The sequence below is a fragment of the Natrix helvetica genome (assembly GCF_964273705.1).
Source record: "Natrix helvetica genome assembly, chromosome: 7".
NCBI lineage: Eukaryota > Metazoa > Chordata > Lepidosauria > Squamata > Natricidae > Natrix > Natrix helvetica.
Genome location: NC_138558.1, coordinates 21,659,700 through 21,671,810, shown reverse-complemented (window position 1 = coordinate 21,671,810; position 12,111 = coordinate 21,659,700). Strand labels below are relative to the sequence as shown.

Genomic DNA, 12,111 nt, shown 5'->3' with positions numbered 1-12,111 from the left:
AAAGATTAAAAGGTTACACTTCATTAATTGTAGCTTTTCCCCCCCAGATGAACAGGATTCACATATGAACTACTGATTCAAGTGTATTATTAAACAGTTCCACGTGACAAAATTACCTGGAGGATGTTTTGGTCTGATGAATCTCTATGGAAGTATGTACATTTTTGGTTTGTGCCCAGTGAAAAAAATCCAGATTATAAGTAATAAAAACAAATATAAAGAAGGCATTTTCTTATCTTTTAAAGTTAAAACAGTGGCATCTATAGATGCTTATAACATGTTCGGGTCACGTTATCTCTTTCTAATTTTATCATAAGTGAGAAACATAAATTGTTTAGATTAACTCACGATCTGTAGCAGACAAAGTAGAAATCTAAGTAGTACAAATGGATCCATCCAAATAATAAAGATAAATCACAGGATCCCGGGTCTCAGAAGTATAACAAACATGACTATGCAATACCTATGCTTAACGTGCTACTTTCTATGGATATTTCATTATAAGTACAGAAACATTTAAACATATAGGAAAGTATGCTATTGAAACTTTGTTATATACTATATATCATAGGATATATAAATAAGTCTGGCATTAACTATGATAAAGTAAGTTTCTTGCAATTATAGCAAATACTTCAGTAAAATGTTTTTTCCCCCCTTGCAGGCCTTTTGGTGCACTCTAGCAATAATTCAACTTTTATTCAAGGATATATGCTATTGTTGCACATTCTATTAGTATTCACCCAGAAATGCACTACCTGGTATGGTATTTATCACTGTAAATACAAGCCTAAGGCTAGTACATTAATTTACTCTTAAGCAATACTAGTTCAAATAGTTAATCAAGAATAATTAAGTGCATTTATTTATTCTTAATTAAGAATAAATCCAATTGAATGTGATATGCCCAACAAGAAAGCAATAATTTCTATATCCACAGAAAGAAAATGTTTGTGTGTGTTTACGCATACATACATACATGTCATGCATGCAAGGCCATAAAATAATTAATAACATATTGGACATTCACTAATAATTCTTTTAACTAAAAAGAGAATGATTTTTGTAAAATGTGAATACAATGAGAATTTTTATTTATTTATTACTTTGTACATAAAATGTATTTATGTACAAAGCAACCAGTTTGTCTTGTCCTATTTTATATTGTGTTTTTATTGTTTTTGTGTGCCTACAGTCAGTTTGTAGTTGGGGAGTGCCTAAATTTAAATAAATAAATAAGTGTGCACTGTTTTGCCAAACTGTGCTCCAATTAATTTATGTGAATTTTGTGAAATATATTGCATTCATTTCAATTAAAAGACAATTGGTCTTAATAGACACCTCTTCTCCAACTTCTCCAAAAATGTACGGTATTAAGATAAATATTTGTGAAAATATTCTAGGGATGAAAAATGTTATTCTGCCAATTTGCCTTCATAAAAACATTAAATTGAAGAAAGCAATATGTTATATAATCTGCAATTCATTTATGGTAATATACAGAGCCATCCAACTCCATGGAGAATTAAATATATAGACTGTACTAATGGCAGTAGTTTAGAATCAGCACTGTATGGGGCCACGGACATAAAACATAACTTCTTGTGTTCCCTAAAACTCCTACCAAACAAAACCCACTTTTACATAGTAACAATCCAAAAATGAAAGGAAAACCACTTCCCAATGCATCTTCCATTATTCATTCATAATTCCAGTAACATCTTTATTTACCTGATCCAGCACTGCCGCCACCACCACTACCACCACCTCCTCCTCCGGCTCCTCCTCCTCCTCCTCCTCCATACATTCCACCTCCTGCAGCACCTGCACCACTTCCACCAAAACTATCGGAGAAATTCGGCATGAGTTTCTGTCGTTTCCTTAGCACTTCTTCTTTATCTACATTTTTGACAAAAAAATAATATGAGAGATGGAACCAAAACCTAAAGACACATCCAGTTTTTCAGAAGGCAATAGGCTATCAAATAGGGAGCGTGTTTCTACTGCTGTATATTACATAAATATGAGTTGAGTTCTCACATTTTGTACGAGTATGACTATATAAATACTGAATAAAAAAGATAATTGTGTAACTATTTTTTTTAATAAGCCCTTGTATAATGGAGATTCTGAAGCCCTATTTCAAGAAACCTGGCCTTCCTCCTTCATTGCTGGGTATGATGTTTGGGGCAATATAGGGAAAATTGAGGCACAGCATATAATACAAGTTGTCATAGTAGACTGCTAGGAAGCAAACTCTGTTATCTATATATAAAAGGCAAATACCACTCACTCATCACGAAATCTCCAGAACCGTAAAGCCTACAAACTTGAAATTTGGCACGTATATTCCTCTTGGCTCCTAGGTGCTCGCTAAGAAAGGATTTTTCAAAATGACCATCAGATCATTAGTATTTCTTATATAATAATTAACACGCTCTGATGCTAAGGAGTTCTATTCCCCATTCCCACCTGAAAAGAACTCTGTTCCAACTGCCAGTTGCCTCACATTCCATTATCTCAGTTCAAACTTGCAGACATTCCACTCCTTCACTCAGGAGCGATCTGGGGCTCCTTATGGTACTAAACGTCGGTACCTCACCAAAACGTCTATGCCTTCCACCTATAGAACTGCTTCCGGACTCAAGGCGGCGGGAGCGATATTCCCTTATGGGTTTCAATCACCGACCATCATTGAGCCAATGGATTGAACTGAAGTGAACCGGATTTCTCCTGCATTGCCCAATCACATCGTTTTGTTGTGAAGCACGGGTATATTTAAGTGTATATTTGTTTGGCTATATGACCAGGATGTCGCAATAAATTACAGGCCTCCTGACCAAACCAGCTTTACTAGGCACCTAGGATTCATTGGTGACCCTTAGGTCTGAGCACTGGCTCAGCTGCTTTCCCACACTAATGTTTTATTCAAGTTTAATAAAATTCTTTTTTCTCTCCTATACTTAAAAAGTTTTGTTCCTTTCCGGATAACATTCCTTCCCATTTTTTCCTTCCTTTAGTAATGGATTGCCAAATGTATTTCAGGAACTATTTGTAGAGCATGAAATGTTTATTGTTACTTAATTATTAACATTTAATTGAAAAAAAAAACATGGCAGTGAACTGGCTGATCAGCTGTTTGTTCAGCTGATCTGGAAGTCTAGCTGGGTGTCCCCTTCCTCCCTGATTGCTCCATGTGCTTCCCTCCTGAAACTGTGTGCTTGGTGAACGAAAACAACAATCTAGTTAGGAGGAATTAAAACCTTATGTTTTCTTAAAGAGGAAAAAAAAACCTTCTGTATCGTGAAAGGATCGAGCAGTCAAAATAGATCATGGAAGTTACATATCCTAGGGCCCTTATGGCGAACCTATAGCACATGTGCCTCAGGTGGCATGCAGAGCCCTCTCTGCGAGCATGCGAGCTGCCACTCAGCTGAGCTCCACTGCACATATGTGTGCGCCTCCCACTGGCCAGCTGATTTTCGGGTTTCTGCTGCGCATGCATAGGGGTCATGCACACGTGCGAGGGTGCGGGGGAATACAGGGGGTCGTGCACGCATGCGCAGGGCGATGGGGCACATTTTATTATGGGTGTGGGCACGCACGCATGTGCCATCGTGCATGCACGCGATTTCGGCACGCAAGGAGAAAAAGGCTATCCATCAGTGTTTTAGGGGAAATAGTAAAATGACAAAGATGGGATGAGAGGTACTTAATAATAAGCATTCTGTGTGCATCTAAGCCACTCCTAAGAGCTCTTTCATTTATCTTAAGATCTTCCAATTAATTCTAGGCAAATAAGAAGCCTAATTATATTTCGATTTACACCAGGATATGAACAATGCACAAGATAGGTTGAGAGATATACTAGCAGCTAAGGCAGTTCTCAGACTAACTTACAGACTAATCCTACTTCCCCTGTGGTGATCCTAATTAACTCTTATTGTCTTTGGCTAAAATGATATAAATTGAATCATATTCAGGGAACTGAAAGCAGTCAGTCCAAAGTCCAACATTGCAGGTAAGGCAGCAATTTAAATTAAAAGCATTTAAAACAGATGGCTGCCCAAACTTTGTTAAATACGACCAGTTTATAACATAACTAGTAAAGGCCACTATCTTCCTTAGCAGAATCACAGAATCATATAACTGAAAGGAACCTTGGAGGACATCTAGTCCAACCTCCTGGCCAAGGTCGGAGTCCCTATATCATCCCAGACAAATGGCTGAACATTATTTTTCTTGAAAACCTCCAGTGATGGGAGCACCCACAAGTCCAGGTGGCAAGCTGTTCCATTGATTAATGTTCTCACTGTCAGGAAACCTCCTTAGTTCCAGGTTTGTCTCCTCAACTGAGTTTGCACTTATTGCTTCTTGCCCTGTCCTCAAGTGCTATGAAGAATAAATGGACACCCCGCTTCCTCTGACAGCCTTTCAAGGGTCAGAAGACAGCTATGTGGGCTCTCCTGTCTCTTCACTAGGCTAAACATACCGAGTTCCCTTAGACCAGGGGTGTCAAACTCAAGGCCTGGGGGTCGGATCTGGCCCATGAGATGTTTAGATCTGGCCCACGGGGCTGCCCTGGAAACAGCAAAGGACTGGTGCAGTGCATCTACAAGCGAAAATGGAGCTCGGGAGAGCTGTGTGCAGCCCTCCTGAGCTCCGTTTTCGGTGGAAGAGGGTTGCAGGAGGCTGTCGCAGCTGACAATGGAGCTCGGGAGCCTGTTTTTGGTGGCAGAGCACTTGGGCGTCACGAGTGACGTCAAGCTGGCTATGCCCACCCTGGCCCCCCAAGGTCAAACACAACCCTAATGCAGTCCTCAATGAAATTGAGTTTGACACCCCTAACTTAGATGCTCATTGTATGGTTTGGCCTCCAGCCCGCTTATCATTTTCTTGCTCTTCTCTGCACTCTTTCTAGAGTCTCAGCATCTTTTGTTTTTGTGTCTCATGGTGGGCAGAATTGGACACAGTATGACAAATGTGGTCTCCCTTGTGCAGTATAGAGCGGTACTATCACTGCTCGTGATCTTGATGCTATCCCTCTGTTGATGCAGACTAGGATTTCACTGGCTTTTTTGGCAGCTGCAGCACACTGCTGACTCATACTTAGGCAGTGGTCCAGTGATCTCTCTCACGGGATGTACTGTTGAGCCAGATACTGCCTATCATGTACCTGTACGTTTAGTTTTTCCTGCCTAAATGCAGAATCTTATTTTTCTCACCACTGAACTGCATCTTGCTAGACAGGGCTCAACGCTGAAGTCTGACAAGATCTTTCTGAATCTTGAGACTATCTTCCAAAGTATTAACAATTTACCACAGCTTAGTGTCATGTGGAAATTTGCCCTTCAATCATCTCATCTAGGTAATTTATGAAGTTGTCAAACACCCCTGGGCCCAAGACAGAACCTAAAGTACCCCACATGATATAGATTGATGGATAAATAAATAGACAGACAGACAGACAGAAAGACAGGCATGTGCGTAAGAGAGTGTGTCATGGCTATGGTTTTTCCAGTTGCAATTTATGACTGTGAAAGCGTTGGACCACTTTGAACTATGGTGCTGAAGAAGACACTTGCGAGTACCTTGGACTGCAAGGCAATCAAATTGGTCACTCCTAGAGGAGATCAATCCTGGCTGTTTTTTAGAAGGCCAGATCCTGAAGATGAAACTCAAATACTTTGGTCACCTAATGAGAAGAACGGACTCACTGGAGAAGAGTCTAATGCTGGGAAAGATTGAGGGCAAAAGAAGAAAGGATGACAGAGAATGAGGTGACTGGATGGAGTCACCGAAGCAGTAGGTGTGAGCTTAAATGGACTCCAGAGGATGGTGGAGGACAGAAAGGCCTAGAGGAACGTTGTCCATGGGGTTGTGATGGTTCGGACACAACTTCACAACTACCAACAGTTGGCAGACAAGTTGCATTAAAAAGTCTGACATGGTATAAGATAACTTCTGGGTAAACATGAACTTTATTAACATTCTTTTCTTCAAAGTTACACTTACTTAAATGATTCTCCATAAAGGTTTCCCCCCCCTTGGATTAACATCCAGCTACCTAATTTAGGAGTACTACAGAGTAACAATAATATAAAATAAATATGTATTTTTAGACTTGGACAATATTCAACTAGTGTACGTGCAACTTCATTAATCATTATATCCAAAGTAGGCCACTGTATCTGGGCAATTCCCCCGAGAGATAGATAGCCAGCCAACCCCAGGATAGTTCAGTAGGTGCCTAGGGAGTTTTTGAAAGTTTCTGCAAAGTTCAACCATATACCGCAAAGATTTCTAAATCCTAAAAAAAGAAGTGTAGAGAGTTCATCAATTCAGTGGTAAACCTGGAAATTCCCTAAAGCACATCACTTCCTGTCAGTTATGATAACAACCTATGAAGAATAAACCAACTGTTCCCTCATTTGTCCATCTCATCTATGTGTTTTGCTTGTTATATATGAACCCTTTCACCCTTTAAATACTTTCTCAGGTGTGACAGATTTCAGTCTCACAAACTGATTTGAGATCAGTTTTGCCTCAGAGTATTTGTAAGAATGGGAGACCGTTCAGTGGGAGAATATTTCAAGAATAGTCTTGAAATAGAATATTGTTTTTGTTTATCTGTGTTCAATGCCAAGAATGAGTCTACATTTTTGCTAGACTACATTTAGTGTACCGGCTGCACATTACTGCTGTGTGATTATTTCCAGCTTGTTCATTCATTTTCATCCTGCATATAATAAAATATTGGAAATACCTTATAGTGTGCCATGTGATTACAGAATAATTAAAATTATTAAATTATATATTAATTTAATAATTAGTTTATACATACCATATTTTTTGGAGTATAAGATGCACCTTTTACCCTCAAAAAAGAGGCTGGGTGCATTTTTTGCCTCCCGAAACCCCTCCCCCTTCACCAAAATGGCCGTGAATAGCCTTTAGGAGGCTTCCACAGCACTGTTCCCTCTAATTTTTTTTCAATGTGAGCAGAAAAGTATAGTGTTTGAGCGGCATATTTTCATGCCTGAGCACCTGAATTTTTTTCACAGATGTCACCTAAGACAACAACAAAATCAGTATTATTTGAAACTCAAAGTTATGTTTCTTCAAGGTACACGCTTAATTAAAAGTGTTATATAATATCAGTATCACTTAACAACACTCCTGCTTAGCAACCAAAATGTTGGCTCAGAAACTCTGGCATTTGAGCACGCAAGTCTTAAAGCTGTCAAGTTACAAGACCCTTGCACCCCTAATCCTTTAGAAAAAAAACCCAGGGGTGTTCAAACTTGACAGCTTTAAGACTTGAGGACTTCAACTCCCAGAATTCCTCCTCCAGTCATGTTGGCTCAGGAACTCTGGCATTGAAGCAAGCAAATCTTAAAGCTGTCAAGCTACAAGATCCTTGCACCCCTAACTCTTTAGAAAAAAGAATGCAGGGGTCTTCAAACCTGGCTTCTACTGTACTGCAGTAAAATGGCTTCTACTGTACAGCGCAGTGGAGCTGCCATGGTAACAGCTTCACAGTACTCCAGAAGGGGGCTCCCTCTGGTAAGGGGGAAAATCCAACATTAGAAATTACGCTTGGTCCGGACATTTTCCCCCTATAAATAAATACCAGGCAATTCCAGGTTATCAGCTAGTTGCTTATATTTTTAACTCTGGAACTTTAAGAAATCATTGGCTAATTAGTGTGCACAGGATCTGCTACAAATGTTGTAAATGAAGAAAAATACTGTTCATAAACTAGTTATGGAGGGAAAGTTTTCACAAATATCAGGAAAGAGATGTTGATTTTAGCTGCTACGTGTTTGTCGTTGGTTTACAGGGAATTTAAAGGGTTAAATTGAATCCAGGAGCTGGGAAGTTTACTGAGAATTCTGACTAATGGAAAAGTAGCCCAAGGCTACAAAAGAACAGCACTGATGTAATTACAGTGTATAAAAAAGTTGCAAATTTGAAAGTAAGTAATGGCTTTCTTGTTAAGATGGAATAGCTTTTCCATTGTGAAAATTACTAAGTGGTGCAGCATTTTACTCATGGATTGGAAAAGAAATATGGGAAGCTTCTACAATAACCACCATCACCACCAATCATTCCAACACATCGCCATACAAATAGTCATCAACTTACCACCACAACTGAGTCCCCAATTTTGTCGCTAAGCGAAACGTTTGATAAGTGAATTATGACATTTCTTGTCACAGTTGTTAAGTGAATCACTGCAGTTGTTAAATTAGTAACAGATTTATTAAGTGATTCTGGCTTCCCCATTGACTTTGCTTGTCAGAAGGTTGCAAAAGGTGGTCACATGATCCCGGGTAACCGTCAATAAATACATGATCATAAATATGATCCATAATATTAACTAATATGCAACATATTACAATAGATATAAGAATTCCAACACTAGATAGACAGAAGATTCCAACACTGATGGTTTTCTAAAAAAGATGCATGTCTTCTACAATGGGCAACATAACACAGCATTGATAATTACCTTTGATTTCAGGATAATACAGAAAAGGCTTTGGTTCGCTGGTCTCTAGATCTGATTTTCGCCGTAATTGAACAAAAACAGATGCTGCTTTCGTGATGTTGACATCTCGATACTTCGGTGTTTTGAATACTATTGCAAACTGTAGGCAATCATGGTACAGATGATCAAGATAAGTTCGGTGCAATGTAATAATTTATATATTGAATATATTTGCATATTATATTATCTTCTCTGCGGTTTATACATCTCTGTACCTTAATTACTACTTCATTGAAATAATAGGAAGTGAACTCTGATCAGGCTTTTAAACCCTGAGAACTGTTAGAAATTAAAGACCTCACATTAAAACTTGTTGTATATGCTATCGGTAGACTTCCTTGCCAAAAGAACTTACCTGTCTGTGCACATCAGTAGGCGAGAAGTCTCCAAAACTTTCCCAGACACCACCACTTTCATCTTCTTCATAAAAACGGATTTGAATATCATCTGTGAGAAAACATGAATTATATGGTCATGATTCATATTTACCCTGTGGTTTAATGCAGGGGTGGGAATCTCAGGTCCAGGACGACTTGAAATGGGTTGGGTTGCGTTGCAAAGACTACCATATTTTTCGGAGTATACCTTAGTTTTTGGGGAGGAAAATGAGGGGAAAAAATTTCTGCCTCTGCCTACCAGCATCCATGGTATTCAGCTGGCTAGCTTCCTGTCAGTTTGTGAGAATTCATGATTTGGAAAACATGGTAACAAGATCAAGCCAATGAATAGGCATAGCAACTAAGTCAGTCAATGAGGGCTATTTGAACTCTGATACAGTATTTTCTGTGTGAGCAACAAGGAGACAGGAAGGAGCCTGGCTTAGCTGAGAACTGAAAGGGAAACTGCTTGTGTTTTGCTTGTATTTACTGCCTTTGGTATTGTATTGTATATTATTATTATTTTGAATCCTACTGAATCAGTTACTTTTGTGTGCTTTCTGAATGTGATTGTTGCTGCAAACTATGACCAGACAGGTCAGCTTTAGCACTTATTGCAGCCTGACTCAGCACAGCTGATTGGAGGGTGGATTAGACTGCCGGAATATCCCCAATCAGCTGTTCCAGGCTGCAGGGATTTCCACAGACCATCAATGTCCCTCTGATGGGGGGGGGGGGTTTACATTCGGTGTGTAAGACGCACCCAAATTTTCACCCTCTTTTTTTGGGGGAAAAGATGCATCTTATACTCCGAAAAATACAGTATATTGTTTCAATTTTGCATTCACTGTCTAGATCCAAATTAAAGCACTGCTAATTGATTTTTAAAGTTGTGATGACATTCTTCCAGACATTTCCTGAGACTCTGCTCCCCCCTTCCCCCGCAGTGTACTAATAGCCAAATGATGTGTGGTGAACAATTACATAAAAGGTCTTTAAACATTTCTAAGTTGCATCCAAATCTGGGAACGATTTATCTGTTCCATCACCCCGCCTCCATTTATTTTGTCCAAAACAGAAAACAGATGCTGGAAAACCTTAGAATCTGACAAGGCCAATATTGGTCAATCCAGAGTTTCTTGCCCTCCGTCAAGAAAACCTTACCATTTTATGTCCTAGATAAGAATGTATGGCTAGAAAGCAAGCTGTTTGCAAATAAAGTTGAAAAAACAAAGTAAAAGTGAATGGTTTTAGTTTTTTCCTACCATAAACTGTCCATCTGCTATAAGAATACAAGTTTTTTTAATCATCAAAGCCACATGGCTAAGTAATCAAGAAGTATTCTGCTAAGTTGCAGGAATCTGGTTCTATGTTTTTTACAGGTGAATTTTAAAAGGAGTAGAGAAGTGGAATAAAATTGTCAAAAAGGGAAGAGTGTATTCCTCTCCATCATACCGAAGTAACAGGAGCCATTTTGGTCTAGGGGTTAAGGCACCAGACTAGAAATCAGGAGACAATGATTTCTAGTCCTACCTTAGGCACAAAGTGAACTGAGTGACTTGGGCCAGTCATTCACTCTCAGCTAAGGAAGAAGCAGGTAAGGGCAAACCACTTCTGAAATCTTGCCAAGAAAACTGCAGAGATTTCTTCAGTCAGCAAGAATCAACATTGACTCAAAGACACACCCCCCCCCAAACACACACGTGTGCGTGCACAGACACACACATTTTGTGTGGATGAAATTGAAGAGAATTAGATGTGATACTGGAAGAATGGCCTCTGCCCTGTATTAATGTTGATGGAAATATTCCCCTTGTTGCAATTGTGGGGCTGATATGCAAACTATTAAACATTTTGCACAAGATTGCCCACAACATGGGTTCTTTGGTTCTCTAGAAGATGTGTATGAAACAACCACCAAAAACGATCGCCTAGATAGCTCAACTGGACATCCAATTATGAGGCCAGTGCCGTACCCTGTAGAGGTTTTGTACATAATTCTGTGGATTGTGTGTATATGTTTACTTCTTTTCTATCATTTTCTCATCATATGCTAAATACCAGTGGTGGGTTCCGGATCCCGTTCCAACCGTTCCATGCATGCATCTTAGCTCCTCCATGATGCTCTAGCTGCTCAGCGGAGTGTTGCGCAGGCGCTTTATGTGCCGTGCACGTAAGCGCCAAAGACTTAAAAGACCAGTAAGGCGCTTGGGTCGGGAGGGTGGGCCCTCCGGAGCACTGTAATGGAACAGTGCTCCGGGCAGGCTCCGGTACGCCCGTACCGGGGCATACTACCTGCAACCCACCACTGCTAAATACCAAAGTAACCCTGTGAAGTATAGAAATAAAATACAAGATCTTCAAAACTATGAAAAATGTTTTGAAAAGGATTGAGGAAGCAGCTAATTAATTGGACTCATTAACAGAAGTATTACCCTCCAGGAAGGGAAACGTGTTTAGGATATCCAGTATACTATGAAGTATTCCCAAATGGATTGTCTTTTTGGGGAAAAGTGCAAATTTGGAGTTAAAAAACAACAACTCTAGTATCAATGTAATCCAATTGTGCAGGAAGAACCTTAATGATTCTTAAATTGTTGCTTTTTCTTTCTGTCTTGCATCCTTGGAACAATTTAAATATAATAAGAATTACAGATTGTGCACAACAACCACAAACATTTAGGCAACAAAGGTTACAATATTTTCTTAAGAAATCTGGGAAACACCTATTTGGACCACCACAAAAACGTATTGTTAACAATATTGTACCTAATGTTTCCCTTTTTCTTAATTAATTAAACTAAATCAGTTTATAGTGGCTACTAAAACAGGTTCAATGTATTCTATGTCAAAAATTACATAGATGTAGAGATACAGTCCCCATATACTTGGGGAATGTCTAAATGGAGAAAACATGTAGGCTGTCAACTCTGATAAACTTGTACTTTCTTTTTGAGTGTTGGCCAATTTTTTCCTCTTACTAATTATGGAGTTTTTGATAATAGATTCTATATAAAATTCTTTAATATAGAAGTGTTTATTGACTTTTTAAAAAGTATTACGTTTCTCAGTACACATTGAGAGATTTCAATTAATGCTGTTGCGAGGAAAAAACATACTTGCTAAGGGAAAACCCCACTTTGGAGTTTCCATTTACTCAGAGTCTTATTTAAATCTGTT

General features: G+C 39.0%; 1 protein-coding gene across 4 annotated transcripts in view; it reads right to left on the bottom strand.

The window, feature by feature from the left end:
* Positions 1-12,111, bottom strand: part of NFKB1 (nuclear factor kappa B subunit 1) — a 78,235-nt gene that overhangs the window by 21,675 nt on the left and 44,449 nt on the right. For all 4 annotated transcript variants that reach the window (XM_081959815.1, XM_081959817.1, XM_081959818.1 and 1 more), the window contains exons 9-11: positions 8,910-9,001; positions 8,516-8,654; positions 1,732-1,899 (exon numbers count right to left, since the gene is read on the bottom strand). In XM_081959815.1, the coding sequence (XP_081815941.1) occupies positions 1,732-1,899; positions 8,516-8,654; positions 8,910-9,001 (399 nt within the window). The remainder of the gene's footprint in view (positions 1-1,731; positions 1,900-8,515; positions 8,655-8,909; positions 9,002-12,111) is intronic.